Source organism: Vicugna pacos, chromosome 12 (assembly GCF_048564905.1).
Source record: "Vicugna pacos chromosome 12, VicPac4, whole genome shotgun sequence".
Lineage (NCBI taxonomy): Eukaryota > Metazoa > Chordata > Mammalia > Artiodactyla > Camelidae > Vicugna > Vicugna pacos.
In genome coordinates, this window is record NC_132998.1 from 23,190,257 (window position 1) to 23,212,600 (window position 22,344).

The 22,344-nt window shown below is 43.5% G+C and overlaps 1 protein-coding gene and 1 long non-coding RNA gene across 11 annotated transcripts in view; one reads left to right on the forward strand and one right to left on the reverse strand.

Moving 5' to 3' along the window:
- The window catches only part of GRIP1 (glutamate receptor interacting protein 1), a 619,135-nt gene that overhangs the window by 75,694 nt on the left and 521,097 nt on the right, over positions 1-22,344 (reverse strand). For all 10 annotated transcript variants that reach the window (XM_072973033.1, XM_072973029.1, XM_072973032.1 and 7 more), the window contains 3 exons: positions 14,357-14,543; positions 13,530-13,675; positions 1,773-1,853 (listed from right to left, as the gene is read on the reverse strand). In XM_072973033.1, the coding sequence (XP_072829134.1) occupies positions 1,773-1,853; positions 13,530-13,675; positions 14,357-14,543 (414 nt within the window). The remainder of the gene's footprint in view (positions 1-1,772; positions 1,854-13,529; positions 13,676-14,356; positions 14,544-22,344) is intronic.
- LOC140700443 (uncharacterized) lies at positions 18,306-19,515 on the forward strand. The gene is made up of 2 exons (XR_012078835.1): positions 18,306-19,032; positions 19,360-19,515. It is a non-coding gene; the product is annotated as an uncharacterized lncRNA (long non-coding RNA).

Sequence of the window (22,344 nt, forward strand, 5' to 3'; positions counted from 1 at the left end):
TTGTACTTTTATGCATATTAATTTTTAAGAATAAATCTATTGCATGAAAAAAGATCATTTTCTTAAGTAAAATTTGAGAGTGAAATAACAGTGTGGCAAAACGTGCGGTAACAGAAGCTTCTGAGGAATAACCGCCTTCAGTACACGCACCAGCAACAGCGCTTCCAAGGACTCAAAACTTAGCGCCAAGCGCAGGGCACGGGCGCGGTAAGCACTCCGTGCATCTACTGAGTGAAGGCGGGAGGAGGAAAGGATGGAGTGGAAGCAGGGCCTCTGTATGCAGCCAGCAGGGTTACACACTGCGCAAGTCCAAGAGGTGCCGCTTTCCCAGCGAATTCTGATGGAGTAAATGAATGGAATGGAAGACACAGAATAAACGAGAGCAGGGTTAGAGTTACTGGGGGTTGCAGAAGCCACCAGGAGCCCCAGATATTTCTAGAACAGGAAGTTCTGATGCGTGCTCTCAGGACGCACAGCTGTTGGCAGAATAATGGCACTCTGTCTCTGCTTCACAATGTACAAACCCAGAGGGCCAGCGACCAAGTCAAGGCAGACACGACTTCAGCAGCACCTAGAATAGGCCCGGAGTCTCCAAGATCCCATTTCATCTTTCTTCTTACTACGCAGAGGCCCATCAGATGCATCAGTCCCACTGTTCTCCCCGTGTTGGGGACTGGGCGGGGATGCAGGCTCTCACACAACTGGCTTCTTGTTGTGAACACTTATTCCATATTGTAATACCATTGTTTTTTGGCGTTGCATGATATGCATGACTTATTGGTTATAAATAAAACTTCATTTTCGGTGTTAAATGTGTGTCGTTGAAGTTGAATTGCACAGCCCCTAGTTCATACTGCTCCAGTGAGAACTCCTTTTTTCGCCTTGGCCCCTGACATAACTGCTATGCGACAGAGTGCAGTGAGGCACCTTTCTGTGGCCTTATCCCTCTGTCTGGACGGGACCACCCCTCGGTCACAGATGTTGCTTCTCGGTCTCCTTTGGTCTTCGTGCGTTAACCATTTGCTTCATTTTCTTGGGGCATTGATGGCTGAACTCAGTTTACGGATATTAAAAGTACAGACACCTCAATTTCCATTCTATAAAACTCCACTGGGGTTGAGCACTTCAAAGCTGTTTCACCAAAGCAGTTATAAATCTAGAGCCTGAGGAAAGGCGGGAACTGAACACATTTATATGTTCTGCTTTTCCTTTTGGTTTGGTTACCCAGGCACCTTGTACCATGGAGGAATTCAGTAAGTTACTAGAGTAAGAGACATTATTTTATTCTTGCAAAATAGATTATAGAGGCATAGTGGTCAGATGGGAAGATGGTCTTAACAGATTATAGTGAAAACTTAATCTACAAGATACTAAAATGTAGAGAACCTGTATGCATTCATACGCTCATCTAATTATTCCTGTGGGGGTATATGAGACATATTTTTTGAGTACTGATTATTTTCCAGGGACTATACTAGGTATATAAATACTTCATTTAACACTTTGAATAACCTACAAAGTGAGGATTTTTGCAGATATCCTTAATTCCATTTTAAAGGTGAAGAAACATAAGATTGAAGAGGGTTACGTAACTTGCCTCACTGACACAGCTATTGAGTGCGGAAGGGTGACTGGCTCCACATTTTTGTATCATTACATAGAAGCCTGGCAACGACACTTAAAACACTTGCTCCACCTGACACCACTCGACAATATAATTTTCTAATGTCGTCTTAAAATTCTACATTTTAAAAGCAATCACTTCTACTTACAACTTATGGTTATTCCGAGTTCCACATTGTGCTTCTTAGGGAGCTTCACGTGAAATGTTCCACTGCTTGGGATGACAGACTCTGTAATTTCAAAACAAACAAGAGTGTGTTTATAGAAGACCAGGAAGAATGGAGCACCAATCAGTGAAAATGCATCAGCAATACTTGTATTAAAGCCTTAGGAACTGAAGTAAGATCCTGATAAACTGAGCTTCTGGTGAAGAACAGACGTCCTGCCCACAGGCAGCAGTGCGTAATTTACAACAGAACAGTTCGGTACTTTTTAAGTGTGATTCAGACATGTTTCCATCAAATTTACCTGGGATGCAAGTTAAAAACATAAATTCCTGAATTATCCCTGATCTGTGGAATCAGACTCTCTGATGATGAAGACTAGAAATCAGCATTTTAAACATACTCTCCAGGTCATTCTTAGGTATGCTAAAGTTTTAGAACCAAAAGGAGTTACTTTTCCCCAACCATATTTTTTTCAGAGTTTATTATTCTGCAGTTTTTTGTGTCCCTAACCCCCATCCCCTATTCATTGTTTGAAAGTAGCTGGGGGAAATAGACTTCAGGAAAGATTTCAGTTAGCTATGACGGTTGTTGATTTGGAGGGGGAGGGAGGTGCCCTAATTTGTAAAGTAAATGGGGAGAAGTACACTTAAAGACGTAGAAGCAGGAGTGATATGCAGAATATCTCACAACCAGAATGGTACTGAGCACCACCGACCAGACTGGACGCTGAGCACAGAGTTGGAACAGGGGGCCCCGGGAGGTCCCAGCTGCACCTGCTGGGGCGAATAGGTTCTTGCCTTGCGCAGGGAAGAATTCGAGAGCAAGACACAGCAAAGTGAACGCAAGTTTATTTAGAGAGAGACACACTCCATGGACAGAGTGGGGTCTGTCTCACTCAGAAGGGAAAACAGCTCAGGAGATGCACACACTCCACAGGCAGAATGTGGGCCATCTCAGGAAGGTGAGAGGGAGAGAGAGGTGTGGGGGTGTTTAGTTTAAAGTAAAAGTAGATACACATTCCACAGACAGGGTGCGGGCCGTCTCAGAAGGTAAGAGAGAGAGAGTGACCGTAAGGTGCGGAGTTGCTAGGTTTTATGGGCTCAGTACTTTCATATGCTAATGGGTAGGAGGATTATTCCAAGTACTGCGGGGAAGGGGCAAGGATTTCCAGGAAACGCTCCCCCACCACCAGCTTTTTCACCTTTTATAGTCAGCCTAGGTACGCTTATGGCACCTGTGGGTGTGCCATGAGGCTCAAGGTCTACTGGACGTCAAATCTTCTGCCATCTTGATTCTAACCAGTTTGTCCTGTCCTCAATGGCTGTGTCATTCCTTCAATGGTTGTGCCCTGCCCTCTTTCCTCCCACTTCACACCAAGGATTGAAACAGAACAGGACCTTATGGGGACTTCCCAGGACAGAACCCACCCTCTCTCCCACCAATGTCCTCCACCTGCCTCTTGTCTGTAGTAAAGCTTTAAAGAATAAGTTTAATCAGAGAAATAAGAAAATACAGAAACAAGGGGAAATAGTTAAGCAAAACAAAATAATAAAAATTTAGTCATCAAGCAAAGTCAAGGACCTTTAGTTCCTCAAGGCCTACAGATAATATTCTGAGCCAGATCCTTTGACCGGTCTTGTGGAGACTGAAACCCCCACCAGGCAGAAGCAGTTAGTGACATGCCGACCAGACTGTAGCCATGACATGAGCCGCCACAACGCCAAGAACTGGCCTCGAAGACACGGGAACAAACCCACCCTGGAACTGAAGATTAACTGTATGTACAACAGTCGGCCAGGTGACTAACCGCAAGATGACTGTCAGAGCTGACTGTGCTGTTTTGCATGTACCCCCTCCCTCTGTCTACACACCCCTGAAACTCCCCTTTAAAAGCTCTTGCCCACTGACTGGTGGGGGGCAGGGAGGCAATGGCCTCTAGACAGGAGTTCCCCCACCTCCGCTGGCTACCAGCCTGCAAAATAAAACAGACTTTCCTTTGCACCAACACTTGCCTGTATTGGCTTTTGAGTGGTGAACGGCCGGACCCCGGGAGGGGGATGTATGTACTGGCTGACTCTCAACTTTGGATAGAGTTACGGTGATTTTACCAGAGCTTGACTAGTATTTGAGAAAGGAAGGAATTGGTACCTATCCTTAAATATATTCTTCTTAAAATTCCTTTAGCAGTCTGGGAGACCTTCAATTAGATATAAGGTTAAAATGGAAATATTCTCTGAAGAGATAATATCTACTCACACTAAATTGCTAATGACTCTCATCCTTTCTTGAAGGGTTTAGAAAGGGGTGGGAAGGGGCAGCAGGAAGGAAAGGAAACATTAGCATAAGGGGAGGCTTCTGGGCCGGCTGAGGGAAACCACTTTTTCTGCTGGATTTTGCACACAGCTAGTTCCCCTGACCTGCACACAAAGAATTAACTGCAGCTACCGTGATGTGGGTGGAATGCTCAGGCCCTCAGGGCCCTAGTCTGATTTGTTAATTACACATTTAACACATTTTGAGTTCCCCGCAAAGCAGAGGTGGAAGCTGGGATGGCCTCACGGAAACAGAGTACTTTATTGTTCTGCCTCTGGACTTACCTAGTTTCCCATGAAGACTTTGGGCAGCAAACCTTTTACAAGACCAGAACCTTGTAACCGAGCAGGACTCTGCAGGGCCTTCCTGGGACAGATCCCTCCCCCATAACCTCGGCTTTAGCTCCTCTCTGAAAATGGTATCTCATGCATATTTCCGGAGTTCTTCAGATGCTAAAAACCACCACCAAAGGGAAGAAATGAACTACTTGATGATCCAGAGAGCACGTGGCCCCCAGACCTTCTGGCACCTGGGGGTTGGTAGTGTTGACCGCCCCATTCGCTCAACATCAACCAATCAGAGGACTGCACGAGCTGATCCTGTACCTGCGACCCTCCTTCCTTATCTGGCCTTTAAATGTGCTTTGCTGAAGCCTTTGGTGAGTTCGGGGTTTTCTTGGGCATGAGCCACCCCTCCCTGCTTGCTCAGCCCTGCAATAAACCCTTCTCTGCTCCAAACTCTGATGTTTCATCTTGGCCCTCATGGGGCTCAGGCAAACGAACCTGCCTTCGGTAACAACCTGATCTTCCAACTCAGAAGATTTGCCACAGACAGTTAAGCTGGAGAACACACTGAAATTTCGATGTTCCTGGGCCCTCCAGGCTTCTAGAGAGTCATCTGTGAAAAAGACTTCCCGAGTTGCCCTGTCAGCTCGGCTGGGGCTGCAGGGTGCGGCTGGGGCTGCAGGGTGCGGGCAAGTCTTCCCTGTCTGGCCTCCTCCCTCCTCCCAGTTCTTTCCTCACTTCCCTGGGGACTGAGGGAATCTGTTGCCTTCTCCCACTTCCTCCCTCTCTTCTTAATTCTCCTGTCCAGTCAGGTGTGGCCCGGTGAGCGTCACAGACCAGTGAGCTCGTATCTTTGGCTCTGCTGTTGTCCTCACCAAAGACTCGACTAAGATGTGCCAGGAAGGAACAACATATACGCATTTGTTTATTTATTGATTAAGAATTTGTTTCCTCCTCATTTCCCAATTGGAACTTGAGATAGACAAACTTATTTATTCCCCCAGTAGATTTCATAAAGACTGGATAATTTTAATAAATTGGGGCAGAAAAAGAGAAATGAGGCTGGTAAAAACCACCTCGGTGTGATTTACTGCCTTGCTTCAGGTGCTGCAAGTATTACAAACATTTACTTCCAAAAGGTTTCTCAAATCTGCACCTTTCTTTCGTCTTCTGAGTCTTTGCCGTTCCCCGTTCCAACAATGGAAGGCTAGTTGCCACCTTCTTCCTACCCACAAAGGGAAAATTTAAGAATTTGGAATTAGCAGGCAGACTGAGGGCAGAGAGGGCATTTGGTGAAGAGATGATATATTTTTTTTTAAGTGGAGGTATTGAGGGTTGAACCCAGGATCTCATACATGCTAAGCATGGCTCTATCACTGAGCTACACCCCCCCCCCACGCCCCACAGGTAAGGCATTTGGAGTGGCTAATTTGTCCCATATGCACCAACAGCCAAGCTTCACAGAGAGTGTGAGGTCTTGGAGATAGCCAGTGGTTGGCCATGGTAGCCCCTGGTTCTAGCCCTTCTCAGGGCTGCCAATGCTCCCTGTCCTCAAGGGCTGTGAAACTCCTGTGTGCTTCCGGTAACTGCCTCTTTTCTGTCTAAAGCAGCTTGAGTGCATCAGTTCTCTGTTGCTTGCAACTGAAACATCTCTGATGAACACAGTGATCCAGCAGAGGAAATGGGATGGGAGCCAAACAGGAAGCCCTACACAAGTGTTCATGGGTGTAGCAGGAATCAATTATTTGATTACTTGGATAAAGTGCGCCAAGTGGTCCATAAGTAAATGTATCAGAAGCTTTAGAGGAACAAACAGTTTCTGTATTTGTGGAACTCCTTTCGTGTATGTTTTAGTGTTCTCTGTTTTACAATCCGTTCTCCGTGAAAGGGGAGAGAAGCCTATTTATATTGTATTGTATGCTCGCATGCATGTATATGTGGATCCTTGTATTTATATGACATCTTGCCCAGGATGCTGTACAAGCGAGATTCTCAAGGGCCTGGAAAATACTGACCTAGAATAGTTAGGATAGCATCTTTTGCTTTAATTTTTAATGCAGGGAACCTTAACTAAGATTAACATTGTTAATGGCACTGGAGGAGATGTTATCACTTCCTGGAAAACAGCAATGGATCACTATTGACTACATGAGATTTGAAATATTCATAATGATGAACAAGTATCAGCAAATGAATCTCTTTGATCAAGCTGTGGCCTCATTTTAATCTTTAAATGTCAACATGATTTATTTTATATTTGGTAATTTCTTCCCCCTATGCAATTATTTGGTTGTTAAAGCAAAGGCATGTTTAATTTGGGGTTTTGCAAGGAAATACTAGCAAAGAGGAAAGAGATTCAATATTTGGAGAAACATACGTTTATAGTCAGTAAATAGAATGTTTATTTTCTTAAGACTCCCATGTGATTATTTTGGGTTTCCCTGGTTTTGCTTTATCTTTGTTAATACTACAATTAAAAACACATTTGGATAAGCAAAGTCTTCCTTCTTTCCAGCTGGTCTGCTTTTTCTGCCCGAAGCATTCATGGTTGGCACAGTACGATTACCACCACAACATAATTCATCAACCTGGACAACCTTGAGAGATTTGAAAAACGTAATGGGTTCTAAGGGGTAAATATAAACGTTTACCTCCCACTCACTCACAGAAAAACACAGGGGGCTCCTGTAATGATGGCAAACACCATTTGATAGGATTTTTACTGAGATACCTTCCCAGAACAAAGCTGTATTTTTTTTTCCCAACAAAATAACTTCAGAGTTAAAGTAGAAACTTCAGGTATTCATAATATTGTAGGCTGGTGTCTACAAGACAGTACTGAAAAAGGCAAAATGTAAATTGTGCATGTGTTATGATTACAGCTTTATAAAATTATATGTATGGTAAAGGACTTTGGTAAAGAAATACAAAAAGATCTTCAAAAATAATAGAGTGATGGGGTTATAAGTAATGTCAGCTTTAAAAAAGCTTTTCATGTTACTACAATTTGGACAGTGGTGCCCATTTAAAGGGACAGATTTAGGCAAAAGTATATTCACAGTCAAAGGTTTTAACCACTCTACATGTCGCTCAGAATGTTTATAAAATGGAGAAAGCTTATCCCCAAGATCCAATAGTGTGGGAATTAGCGTAGGTATAATATATTTCTGAGGAAGAGGTGGAAATGGGTGGTGGTTCATCTCCAGACAGTTAGGAGTGAATCCAGAAGGGCAGGGCAGCCTTGAAATTACTTCATGTCCAGAGATTTCCTACCAATGTTTCAAGTTCTCAACTAGTTAAAAGAGGTTGTTTCTGATTCCAGCAGTTTTCAATAGATTCTAGGAGATTAGTAACGACTAGCTGGAGTGTTTTATTGAGGGCTCTGACGCTGTGTCTAGGTTCAACAGGGGGATACTGAAGTCAATTAGTGATGTCTGCCATGAGCAAGGGAGCAGGGAATGACAGGATGGGAGCTTATTTTTCCTGGCCTTATTTTACATCACATCTGTCCATTTGAAATGGTTGATTTCCGGAACAACTGAGGGCAGAGGGAGATGATTGTAGGTCCCTTTTTCCTGTCCCTTATTCAAGAAAGCCTGGTACTGAGCAAAGTGGGTTTAATAGATACAGTTTCTATTTTTTAGGAGCTTAAACCTAAGCTGTAAAGTATTTAATCAACAATCATATATATATATGTGTATATATATATATATACGTATATATATATATATATGGTATAGGTTAGACAAATAATGAACAAATAGTAAGATACTCACAAAATAAAAATGCATTTACACTAAAAGTAAATACTTAGATATTGCTATGAAGAAGGTCACATTGTGCTGGCCATTCCACCACTAGCATGGAGTGAGTAGATTTGCTCAACCTTGTACAGTGCACAGGAGAGCGACCTCCCCTCCACAAACCACGTCAGTCAGACAGAGACTCAGAAATCCTGCTGTTTCATGCTGGGAAGTGTAATATGACATGGAGGAGATACATGTAAGGCAAGAGACCCACGCACTTTGCTGTGGGACCTTGAGTCTCCTGGTCTGAACCTCAGTTCCCTATTTATTAATAAATGAAGGTATTGGATTATAACACTTTTTCTACCGTGAATGTTCTATGATTGTAGTAAGTACATCCTGGGGCCACTGGACAGCCTTCTTTGAAAGCCATACCCTCAGGGCCATCTGATCCTTACAAGGTCTTATTACTAGATTCTGCTTGGCCACAGCTGAAGGGGAAGATGCCACTCCTAAGCTGGGCCAATCAGATGCTTTCTCTTGGGAATTGGAAATTGGAACTGGCTGGTCCTGGCTGGGCACATAAGCAAGGATGGGGCAATTATTTACAATCAGAAGTCAGAGAAAACACGTACAGAGACAAATGGAGCAGATGTGCAGAAACAAGCAGCCCCGAGAGACCAGGAACCTCAGAGAAACAGTACGTGTGAAATCAAGTCTTCATGCAAACTGAAGTCCTGATCCTAGTCCCTCAGGGGAGCCAACTGTACTTCATTCATTCATTCACCAAGTACTGGCTGACAGCTTCCTGTATTCCAAGTACTATTTTGAGTGCTGGGGTGCACGCGTGAACAAAAGGCACAAAGTCCCTAACATCAGAGATTCTTCTACAGGGGAAGACAAGACAATAAACAAACAGATACACTACAAAGCATGAGGGCATAAGAAGGGCTATTAAGAACCATAAATCTGGGCAAGAGGTCAGAGTGACGGATGGTCATGGAAGGCTTCTTTGAGCAATTAACATCTGAGTAAAGATCTGGGTAATGTGAGCAAACCATCCAAAACATACTGGGGAAGAGCTGCCCAGGCAGAGGGAACAGCTCCCTGCAGTGATCCTTTGATGGGATTGTGCTTGGCGGTTCAAGAGCAGCTAGTTCATACTCCTCCTCGTTCCAAGTCCCGCCCTCCTTCTGAGAGATTTCACTGTGTGGGCACTCCGCCCATCACCCTGCATTCTCAAGTCCCAGACCTCCTCTGGTTGAATATTTGCCTCCGCTCCTAAACTCCAACATGCCACTTTGACCTCAGGCTCCAAACTGTTAGCCCTCTCATGACCTCTCTCCCATGACACCCATTTTTCTTCCTGAAGACTCCGAGTTCCTGAAGCCCTCCCTTCCCTTCTAGCCTCTCATCTTGATATTTCATTGATTTCCATCTTTCTCTCACCTAGATTCTTTCAAGCACATGCAGCATGTGTAGTGTTTAAAGTGTGGCCTTTGGAGCCACACTGCCTGTGTTAAAAGCCCAGCCCTACCATTAGCATGATCCTCACTTTTCCGGGGGGCGTAATAATAGTAAACCTTTCCATTGCTGTATTAAGGATTAAATGAGCTAATGCACACACAGTGCTTAAGGAAAGCAACATGCCACAGAGTAACCATTTGATAAATATGATAATTTTGATAGTATTATTTGTTGCTCTTCCTGCAACAATTTGAACTTCTGTGACTTAAGTTTTCCCTCTTTGAATCTTCTCTGCAAATCTTCATCTCTGGCTCAGTCTAATCATCTACTGTCTCTGCTTTTATTCTTTGGCAGCTGAGGTCTCCTGACAAAAAAACTACCTGACCATGCACGCTGATGCTGCTGTAAACTTAGAGCTTCCAGACTCTGCTTGGGCCACCACCCAGCTTTACACGGGTCTTTACATGGGTCTGGTTGGTTTTCTCACTCATTCCCCCATTTGCTACTCTAAACCTTCGTCCTTCTTTTCTGTTCCCCAAGATGCTGACCCTTTCACCCTTGCTTGACAGTTCTAACATGATCTTCCTAAACACAGCTAAAAAGGTAATTACGTTCTCACATCCTTCTCTTCAAACCCCAAGGAAGAGCTCCTCTACTTCCTGTCTCAGACTAGTTATCTACCTATGCCCTAGATAACTTCCCTTCTCATCCCTTTGGAAACCCATATCTACCAACGATCTGTTTTTTCTCTCATTTATTTCAGGCCCCAAACATGCTCAACTCTCTCCAAACAAACAGCAAAGCACGGTTAACACCCCTGTGAACTCCGACCCCCTCTATCTGTTGTCCCACCACCTTTCATCTACAGCCAAAGTCCGTTGACCTTGACAAATGTCCCCTGCGGCAAAACTGATCTTGGCTGAGAACCACTGATGAGAAGATAAGATGACATAAATTAGAGCGCTGAGTGTGTAACTAGAGTAACTTAATGCTGCAAAAGTTCTAAGAAGGGAAGCCTCCAGTGGCCTCCAGTCCCTTTCACCTGTTTACTGAATTTTTCTTGCCAAACCAACACCCAAAACCCACTTCCTTGGCAGACAACAAGCATATCTTGTCTGCACTTCTGCACCCTTCCTTCCATCAGCCCTCAGCTCCCTGCAATCTGACTTTGTCCTCCAATTCCTTGAAACTTCTCTGCAAAGTCTTTCTTCCTAATTGCCAAATCCAGTGGACATTTCCTTTCCTGCCTTGATTGCTTGAATTCTCCCCTGCACTTTTATGCTATTGACCATGACTTTTGCCTTGAAACTCTTGCTTTGGCTTCCAAAATGCCACTTTTTGGTTCTCCTCCCACTTTTCATGTAGTGTCTTCATTACCTCGGTTGCTAGCATCCTTTCCCTTTAAATCTCAGTATTCCTCAGGCAGAATCCCCTTCTTACTGCCACTCTTTCCCTGATGTCCTCTATTCTGATGACTTTAGCAGTCACCCCCACGTTGGTCACTCCTCAGTCTACTCTGTAGCGCAGACCTGTCCTGGGCTCCAGGAGGCACTGCCTGCAGTCTCCTGGGCCTTTCCTACTGCATTCCAGTGGCAACACACAATCAGCAAGTCTATTCTTTTTTGTTTTTGTTTTTGTTTTTAATAATCATTAAAAATAACCAAACATATATTGTAACATGTATTCCATTACATATAACACATGTATATTCCATATTTTGTTTACCCATGCATCCACTGATGGGCACTTGGGCTGTTTCTACCTTTTGGCTATTTCGAGCAAGAGTCCAAGTTTTTGTTTTAACACCTTTTTTTCCTAATCTTTTGGGCAAATACCTAGGAATAGAATTACTGGGTCACATGGTAATTCTATGTTTACCCTGTTAAGGGAACATCAAACTGTTCTCCACAGCAGCTGCGCATTAAGCAAGGCTATTCTTATCTTTCAGCAGTTCTTTCTTGTGTCTAATTGGCTACCAGGTTCTTGAAGGTATTGATCCTTTCCATTTTTTCTTTCAATGATCTGAACATAGCACAGTGCCTAGCACCTGGTAACTGGTGTCTGGTAACAGTCTTTTTTTTTTTTTTTAAAGCATAATGGATTTTATTTGTATTTAGCAGACAATTTTCCCCCATTATTATTTTTTAATTGAAGTATAGTTGATTTACAATGTTGTCGTAGTTTCTGGTGTACAGCATGGTAACTGTCTTTTGAGCAAGGAATGAACGTGTTTATTCTTTTTCCCTAGTATTGGCAGTGGATTTGCCTACTCATGTCTAAAATAGAACTCTTTTTGTTATCCCCAAATTTCTACTCTTGAAGTCTTCTTCTCAGTGAAAAGTAACATTATCTGCTCAACTGCTCACTGTCATAATCAGAGTCATTATGATCTTCCCTTTCTCTCATTTTCCATATCTAATCCATGAGCAAGTTACGTTAGCTTTGCTTCAAGCCAGGTCCTGAATTTCACTGTCTGTCACCACCTCTAGAACTACCACCTTGTCTAAGAAACCATCATCCCTTACCTGTCCAACTGCTACAAACTTCTGTTTTTTCTGCTTTTGCTACTGTCCCCCTACATTTCATAAGATCTCTCCGAAACGTTCATTAGGTTATCTCATTCCCCTCTGTAAAATGCTCCACGACTTCACTACACTTGGATACAGTCTAAAATCTTCCAAGGTACAGCATCACTTGGCCCCTTCCAACCTCTCCCACCCCACCTCCAAATCCAAATCTGATCCCCATCCTCAACTCCTTTATATGCTCTAGCAAGAGTTCTTTCTGCTGTTTCTCAAACCACCTAGCTTATTATTCAGGCTCACACCTTACACACTGGCTGTTCCCTCTGCCTGGAATGTTCTCACCCCAAATTCTGACATGGCTAGCTCATTCTCAACCTTCAAAGCTCTGCTCAATGTCTCTTCCTTAGAGAGTCATTCTATGAAAATGCCCCTTTCAGCCTTTCTCTAACCCCTGTTCTGTTTTATTTTCCTCAAAGCACTGTCTAAATTTGTATTTATTACTTTACAAATTAATTTACTGTACTACTATAATACAAGCTTCATGAAGACAGGGATGTTTTCCCCTTCCCTGGCTGCTGTTGCATCTCCACTGTATAGAGTATGAACAGACCCACAGTAAACACTCAGCAAATATTTGCTGGGGTAATTTGATCCCAATGTCCATAGGCATATCTTTAGTCATTGATAAAGGTAAAGGTTATCGGGTCTATGAGATAGAATTTCACTAAGAGAAGACAATTTTCTTAGATGGGAACCAGCACCAACCTCTACAACCTGTACTCCTGTTAGCTACTGACAAGGACTCTCTCCATGACCAAACTGAAGTCATATAAATGCCCCTGCTGGTTTTGATGTGAAGTTCAGTCTCTCTCCTATTGCAAGTCTTGATCGCTACTGAAATAGTCTCGAATAAAATCTTCTTTGTCATCTGTAACAAGTGTCCACTACAATTTCTCTTTAACACGAGAAACCAAGTTTTTACCTACTGGGCTGGCATAAATCCATCTAATGAATTTTCATTGTTCCCCACAGAACTTTTTTTTTTTTTTTTTTTTGCAGTGGGAAGAGTCAAAGAGAGGCATTTCTTGTCCCCATGACTGAAGAATATGGTTTCTCTAGCATATAGGGGAAAGTCAACAAGATTAAAGGCTACCTGATTTTTTTAAATCACCTTTATAGTGGCTATTACTTATTCATTTTGTCACATTTATTTTCAGTTGTTCTTGTGGTGACACTTTAATGAATGCAATGCTCAATTCAAAATGACACTCCGAACTTCCTAAACAAAAACATGTTCAGTATATAAAGAACTGTCGTTCCTCTCCCATCCCCTGCCACATAATTGACACCATTCACATGCTTCCACTTCTGCCTATGCGCTGACTTGAGATTATATGATCATACCTGCAACATCAAACTCAATTTCCAGTGTGACCTTGCTTGTGATTGAAGAGTCACGGAGAAGCTGATTGGCTTCCTCAAAGGTGCTGTCTTCAGTTGGAATTCCATTAATGGCCATCACTCTGTCTCCAATCTGCAGCACCCCACATCTAAATTTAGAACCACATCTTAGAGGTTGTAGATAGAGTAAATAATTATCAAGTTGATGTCGCCAAGATTCTTGCAAAATAGCATTTGGTCTTGTGTGTTCAACACTGTGGGCATCCTATTAGGTCAACTGCAATGCCCTACATTCTTTTTTTTTATTGCAGTAGAGTTATTTACAATATTGTGTTAGTTTCAGGTGTGCAGCGAAGTGATTCACTTACACACAATGTACAACATTCTTGTGTTTCATGGCTACAAATGTGAGCCAGGGAATCTTGAAGTATCCCAGAGAAGTAATTAATAATTCAGCACCATACTGTTATAATCTGATCTGAACCAATATACAGTAATGATCCAATATACAGTAATGATGAATGTGCATTCCCCCTTGGCAGGGCAATTACTATGAAGTTTGGACTTCAGAGATTTTTTTTTTCATGGATGTTTTTCCTTTTTAATTAATTTGCCTCTAGTCCCTGACAGACAAAAATCTGCTAAAGGCACCCATGCTTGCAATCCTTCTCAAGCCTGATTGAGAACATAAAATGTTATTGTCAGAACAGAATGTTCACCACGTCTCGCATTTCCTGCACTGAGCTCTGTTCCATAATTTATTAGCTGTTCAAAGACAGCCAGCAAGAAATGCAGAGCAGAAAACGATGCTGTGAAACAAAGTGGCTCACCTCTCTGCCGGGCTGTCAGCTTCAATATAGGAAATCAGAGGCGGAGAGGAGAGTGTCTCTGTGGCAAACACACTGCCCTGCAGTTGAATCCCAAATCCTGTGACAGGATCTGCCGTCAGCACAACCTCGGTGGTTTCTGTGTGAACAACCTGCCCAGCCAAGCCCACTGTGCTAGAGGCTAAAGACACTAGAGGAACAAACACAAAAAAGAATGACTTTAGATTAGAGCAAGCACCAGGAACGCCAGCATGTCTGAAATAGATCATGTTTCTGAAAACAAAAGACAAAAAAACAAAACAAAACAAAACCCCACAACTCACTGGCAATAATGGGACGTGAGATTTTGATCTTTAAGCAAAAAGTTTAGGCAGAGCTGAACAGGATAAACGAATCTCCCAATATGCGCCACATTTAAGCCACAGCACCAGTGTCGCCCCCTCCCACACCTACCCCTTCTATCAGGGACAGTTCTGGGAGCTACCAGAACAGGACGGTCTTGGGGTTAGGTACCCGGGGTCCAGCCCTGGCTCGACCATCAAGCAACCACCTGGGTGACCTCGGGTAAGTCATTAACCTCCTTCTTATTGAGGGGGAAGGGGATTGGGCTAACTGGTCTAATCCTCCTCCTCCACTTTAGCCATTTGTACCTAAATTTCAAGCTTTTTACAAACAACCTGCCCCTCAGCTTTGAAGAAGCAGTTCACCTAAGTGCGTGCGGCTCCTGGGTGGTGAGGACGTGCTGGTCGTCAGCCTTACCCTAGTGCTGGGCTGGTGCAACGGAGGTGTTTAAACTCTACAGGCCTCCTACCCCCAAATCTGGTCTCCTCGGCCCTTGTTCTTTCCCACTGGGTCTCCAGCCTACGTTGTCATCTCTTATTTCATTCATTCCTCTGATATTCATCCCAGCCCCCAGGCACACAGCTCTGTCTTGATCCCATTCCCAACCTGGGTCCTGAACTGGCATCCTCCTGGCCTCTCAGTGCTGCCCACTGGGTCCCGTGCCTCCTCTGCTCTCTGTGAGCAGCTCTCTGCTTGTAGGGTCCCGTGCTAGCCTGTTGTTTCCTCCAAAAAAGGTCTTCTGGCCTCCTTACTTAAACTGAAGCCTGATGACACCATACCCCTCAGGACCCTCTCCAACCAGACGCTCTTTTCCCTCACTCCCCCTGTGCTGGGCAAGGAGAGAGATGGGTTTATAATGCTCTTCGCTCCCCATACGCAGTGCTGTTTACTTCAAACCATTCCTACCGGAAGTTCCATATTCTGTACTTACTTCTGCTTTCTCTCATCTGCAAACTCATAGTTTTCTACTCTTGGAAAATCCTCGCTCTTTTCTCACTGACTTAAGGACTTGGCTCCTCGCTTACCTCCTCTAACCTGCAGCCCTTCCTTGTCCTCAGCACCTCTGACATCATGGCCACGGTCTCCTAACACGCTGGCGAGATGGTTCTTCAGCTCCCTCCATGCCAGTCACTAGCCATTCCATCCTCCACCTCCCTGACAGCAGAGCCCTATGCTGGACCCCATCTTCCTTCACAATGGTGAGAGCTTCCACATCTCAGTATCCAAATCCCCCTTACTGATCGCGTATCCTTATCAGCCATCTTCCCCAGTCCCTGCGATCTAACTTTCTCCTCTTTATGACTTCCAGTCCCATTTTCTCTCACTTGTCTCCTAGTCTAACAGCTTTCAAACAATATTTTTAGCAACAGATCCCTCCCCACCACCACACACCCTTCATTTGAAGGCATGTAAAGAAGGCCCTTATGTTCCAGATAAAAACAGCTACTGCAGATACTGAGGTAGAAACAGGGGACCCCAGACGCCTCTGCCCCCGTCACGTGAGAATCTAGTGAACCCCGTTTGCAAGCCGTCTTCACTCGTTGCTTGTCTAGCGTCATTTCCCTCCACCTCCACCTGGAAACTCTGGTGACCGTTTCAGTGATGCATCTGTTAGTATTCTTAAACCTCACGTGACTTCCTATTCTCCAGTACACTGTACTCTTTTCGTAATGGCCAGTTCATTCCGCTGCTGCTCCTGAGTTGCTGAAGGGTGCTACGGAAAGTCACGACAAATTCACATGATTCTCTAGGGGGCCCTGGAATCTTTTGTGGTGTAATATTTTGGCATCTTATTTGATTCCTCATAGGATTTCTCACAAACAGTTCTACCCTTTTAAGGGTCAAACTTTACTCTTACTTAATTTCCTACAAGACTGAAAAGATACAGCCACTTGACTAGAGTTCCTTAAACAACATTCTTCCTCTCAACCTCAGTTTCTCTGTATCTTCATCTGCTCTCCTTTTCCCCTCTCCTGTTTTAGGAGGATGTATCCTTTTCATCTCAAGGCTAACTCTTCCTTTCTGTATTCTTGGTACTATCTCTTTCCACTCCCTCTGTGATTTTGTGCCATAAAACATCTCTCTTGATATTTTGTCCAACTTCCCACTCCCCTAGCTGTCTGACCTTTCTCTATAGATTTGTATGGATTCCCAAACTGCCTAAAATTTGGCTTCTCCCTTCACCCTTTACTGTAACCATTCTCATGGGTGACTTCCTGATTGCCAGAATCAATGGCTTCATTCGCTCTAACCAGTCTGCGGCAACTGGTGTTGGGAACCACCGCTTTCTAGTTTCTCTCTTGGTTTTGATGAAGCTTTGTTCTTAGTTTACGTTTTCAGCTGCTACCAGTTCCTTTGTATTGGTCTACACTCCAAACATAGAGCTGACCATGGCTGTGCCCTAAGCCTTTTCTACTCTCATTCTTCCCCTGTTCACTTCCAACGCCACCTATCCTATGACCTCTCGTGTACCTTCTCATGTCTACCTCTCTGGTTTCTCTCAGGAGACAGTGATGAATTTTCTTGATGTCCCACCCACAAAGATATCTCAGTGACTCCTCACACTCAGCATATTCAAACTGAGCTAATCATCTTCTCTTTCTCATTGCCACCCCTATTCCTATGAATGGGATCATCATGTTTATGATCCTCTAGGCTTGACATCTCAAAGTAGCCTTTGATTCACAACTCCTCATGGCCGCAAATTCAATCAGTTGCTAAGTTCTTTCAGGATGATCACTAAAATACATCTTGTATAACCCTCTTCCCCCTTCTTATTGCCAATGCCTTAATTCAGCCTTTCATTACTTTCATTACATTCAATTTATTATTCCAATTATGCTAATACACATGTTTCTGGGCCCTCTCATGTCTAGTGCTTTTTACATATTATTGCCAGATTCACTTTCTTGTTATGATGAGGCCCCGACCTATCTACTCCCCTAGAGTGGAACCTTATCTTTGCTAGGAGATATTACTATCCAGGCTTCCAACCAGCGTCCTCACCTCTTGTCATACACTAACAGTCTCCAAATCGCTACCAGAGTGGCTTTTCTGATATGCAAAGGTCGCCTCCCCATTTAGAACTTTTTTAATGGCTCCCTCTTTCCTACAGAACAAACTCCAATCTAGCAGAGCACGCAGGATCCTTCTGAAGTTCACTTTCTCCTGCCCGTCTGGTCTCATGTGCCTTTGTGCTTGGTTCCTGGGCTGTGTTCTCCAGGCCCGCTATTGCGCCTCTGCACCTTCGTACCTGCGGTGCCCTCTGCCTCGTTAGCCCTTGCCCGGGGTTTTCAATGTCCCTTTCCCCGCCTTATCAAGACGGAATTAGTTACTTACTTTTCTGTGTTTCCACATTTCTAACACATGGTCCTATTTCGGCACTCACCAGGTTTGTGTTTGCCTGCCTGTCTCTCCCCTTAACCCTGAGTTCTTTAAAACTGGGACCAGATCTTCTCCTCTCTGAAATTCCAGTACCTGGAATATTCAGTGGATGCTAAATACATGAGCAATGAATACATTCTCATTTTTGGAACTAACACTTGATACAGATTCTGGAACTAGATGTTGCTAAGGAACTAGACATTGTTCTTCAGGCCCCCAGGTTTTCTATCACATAGATCATTCTGCCGTTGAAGCTGACATGGCAGAGGATGGTGACGTGGATCACTTGTCCAGGGGGAGTAAGGAAATGCTGTCCCAGAAGGATTAAGGTCACTGAGGTTAAAGCAGCCTGCATGAGGGGGGGGAAGGTAGCCTCCGGTCCTAAGCTTTTTACAGATGGTGGCCTCCAGTTCCAAGACCTGACACATGAACTATCACATACTAACTCAGATCGTGTTTTCTACTGTGACTTTACTGATACCAACTGTACTTTGATTGGTCTCTAGATCATACACTTTATTGTTGGTGGCACAAAACCAGTAGAAAATACCATTTCCTGTCAGGATCTGGAGAGTTGTAATTCCTTCCAGTTAGTACACATAGGAGGCAGGAATATAATATTGGAACATCACCTGTTTGACAGACGACTGCCGCTCTGTCTTCACAGTGAACTTCAACAGGAATAATTTACTTTCTATGAATTTTTCTACAGATTCACATTAATACTCTTTTCCATTGGTGATTCCAATTTGATATAGATTTTTGGACTACTTAATTGGAGTTAAGACTTATTTTTGAATATTAAGTAGGCTGATTACCATCTCCACTAAGAAAGAATCAAGAAGGAATAAACCAACTTAACAGTAACAGGAGGGATTAGCTTAGATACAGTGAGAAGACCCTCTCAAAGAAGCAGCTTGCTCTATTTTTTCTGGAACAGTTAAAGAAGACAGGTGAGAAGTTTCATTCTCTAGAAGGTTTTAAAAGTAAGAATAAGTATTAATTCACTATTGGTATCACTAATCTAAAAATTCTATCTGGAGGCAAGTTGAGGTGATAGAAATTATTAAGACATTTAACTTAGAATTAAAAATGTGTTAAACATTGCTTTTATAATTTTATGACGAATATAAGATTATATTTAAAAAGTCTAGGATTTTACTACAAACTCTGAAAGTCTTCTGACATACTAGAATCTGTTCTTAGAAACAGTAAGATTTCATTTGAAATTGCAAATACTGAATACTCACACATGTTAAAATCTTGAAAATTACCACCAGATATGAAAAAGATAAACCGCAGATTTAAAGATGATGGACCAGAAGGAAAAACAACCAGTATTACTCGGAGGAGAACAGGATGAGCTTGATTATCCTGCCTCACTCATGTATGTGGTCGACCAGCAGAAGGAAATAAAAGTGATCTATGAAATATAACCTTGTAGTTTAAAAGTCTGTATGATGAATCCCCTCAGGAGCAGATACTTCTGCAAGGTCCTGGCTCTGGCCTGAGGAGCGCCCCGTTCCGCTCACAGGCGAGGATGGAAAGACTAACTGCTGACACGCTGTGTCTGACTACTGCTAACTGGCGTGCGCCCAGGCTGTGCTCAGGATTCACATCTGCTCTGTCCTGTTTCCACTCCCATCTGGAGGCGTCTGCAGAAAAATGGCCCTATGTTTTTGTCAATTCTTGTTTTTTTCTACTGCAAGGAAGGGAGAGGAACCAACAACAACTTGTTAGCTCCTAAAGTTTAAAAATCTGCCAAATGTTTCCTTAATTTAGACAGCTGTGAGGTTTACTGCCAGATATGAAAAGCACTTAAAAAGTACACAGAGAAATGGACCTCAAAGACTTATTAATATGCTGTGTTTGCCATGATTTGATCCTTTCATCTAAGACCTGTCTCTCATTAAAGTGTTCCACATTAGAGTCTACCTGCTGTGGCCCCAACACACTGTGCATCACATGATTCGGTTCAGGAGACAGTGGGAGCGGCCAGCAGCTCCCTTCTCCAAATTGCGGGATCCAAATGGGGTGAGGGGGCAGCCCCTGAGCTGTCCCCTGCCAGGGCTCCATGCATGGTCATTTGTAAAAAGCTTACTGTGGTGGGGAGGGTATAGCTCAGTGGTAGAATATGTGCTTAGCATGCAAGGGGTCCTGGGTTCAATCCCCAGTACCTCCACTGAAAAAAAAAAAAAAAGCTTACCACGGGCTGCCTTTGTCTTCCATTCTTTTTTCAGGGGTCGGTGGAAGGGACAAAAACTGTTAGGTTTTTTCATTCTCTTCCTTTCAGCTCTTTTCAGTGTTGCCCTCGCTAGCTGTACATGAGGACCACAGAAGAGGCAAAGCTCATTCTGGGAATGTGTTCTAACTTCTACCCGTGGCTGCAATCCAGACAGACTGGGAAAAGGCAAGAGTCTACCCTGGCTCTGTGCACAGGAACAGGAAGCAGGGGGGACCAGCCAGACCCGCTGCTCAGTCATGCCCTGCCTCCACAGGGGATGAGGGGGGTCCAGAAGGGGCCCTAGGTCTCCATGGCAGAAAAAGGGGCAGATCAGGCTGCGAGGGGAAGGTCAGTGAGATTCTGGAAGAGGTGACAAGAGGGTTCCCTCTGTGACACGGCTCTGCCACCCTCCCAGGGCTTTGTGACACTCCTGAAAACCCAGTGCTGGGGGTATGTACCATGCTCCCTGTGACACAAACATGGCACCTCCCTCATCTAATCCTTGTGACATGTTGTTACAGACTTCCTGTATCTCCTGCCTTGGTCAATGACACAGAATGTCTTAATATTTATGTGAGACAATTTCATTCTTTCCCATGTCCTTCCTTTGCACTAGAAACATATGCAAGAATTTTTTCTGTTTTGTAGGCTCTGGCCTCAACTCATCACCAATACAGCAAAGAGATTTTTTTTATATTTGTTGTGACTTTGCTGTGATTCACCACCCATACAAATGGCCTGGTTGCTATAGAAACATAAGTACTAGAAAGAGGGCAGCAAATGGTGGCACAGAATAAAGAAATGAAGTGGTGGAAATAAACCATGGTAGAGAGAGAGAGGCAATAAAGCTTTTGTTACCAGTTATTTGGGAAACCTTTATGTCTAATGTGACCATACCAGACTTAAGCAAGCAAGCAAACAAACAATTCAAAACCCCAAAAAGCTAAACCCTCAGTTTTCTCCTGACTTTGGAAAACTATTTTTTAGGTCTTTCTGAAGTGAGCATAAACGTGTATAGGTTTTTGGACCTCACTGTTCAATTAAAATATAAATTGATCTCCTGAGTCACGTTTACAAATTCTGGTAGGTATATGGTCAGTGGAACCCTAGTGGCTAATGTCCACAGCAAACACAAGTAGCAAGAATTTTCTAGAACCAAGTTTCTCTTATATTTCTACTATGTGGGAGAGTAACGTGCTGATTCAAGAGAGAATTTATGAGTTGGTTACGGGTATCGGTGACAGTGCGGCCTCAGCTTTGTTTCCTACTACAGAATTCAGGACGCATAAACATCAACCTGAGATGGCCAAATGGATCATCACTTGTAGTTGCTCATGTCCCCGACCAGCACGGCAGCCTTACCTAACACAAACAAACGGTTCGCCATCCAAGCAGGAGTACAAACGTGAATGCGTTTGTTTTAATTGCTCTTCCCTGCTGAGGGCTGCTAGCCTGTCCCCTCTCAGGAGGCAGTGCTGCACGTGATTTTGCATAACAGATTTCACATGCAAATGTCCAGCACGAATCCTGAGGCCTTAGATGCAAGGCTCAACCTGCGTATTCTGCCGAAGTGTAACCACTGTGGAAGACGCCTGAGTTCGAGCCCAGTGTTAACAGATGACACATGACAACTCGGAGTCAGGCATGATAATAGCAAACACTTAAACTATTCAAAACAGCTAACAATTAAACAGTGCTTACTGTTTACTTAATGCTATCAAGTATTGGTCTAGCATGTATATGCTAGATGTAGTATATATATAATTATAGTACTTATTTCCATCGGGTAATTGTGAAGATTATATGAGACTACATCATTATTCACATATATCTAAGAATATGTAGTCTAGAGTGTGTTTCTTGTTCTGTTTGTCCCTTTTGGTGGTAAGAATATACATACATTTTCATATAATCTTCACAATTCGCCAATGAGGTAAACTATAATTACCCTCACTTTGTAGCTAAGAAAGCCAAGGTACAGAATCCTTAAGAAACTTGCTCCAGGTCCCATAGCTAGAAAGTGATGACACTGGGGTGAGAG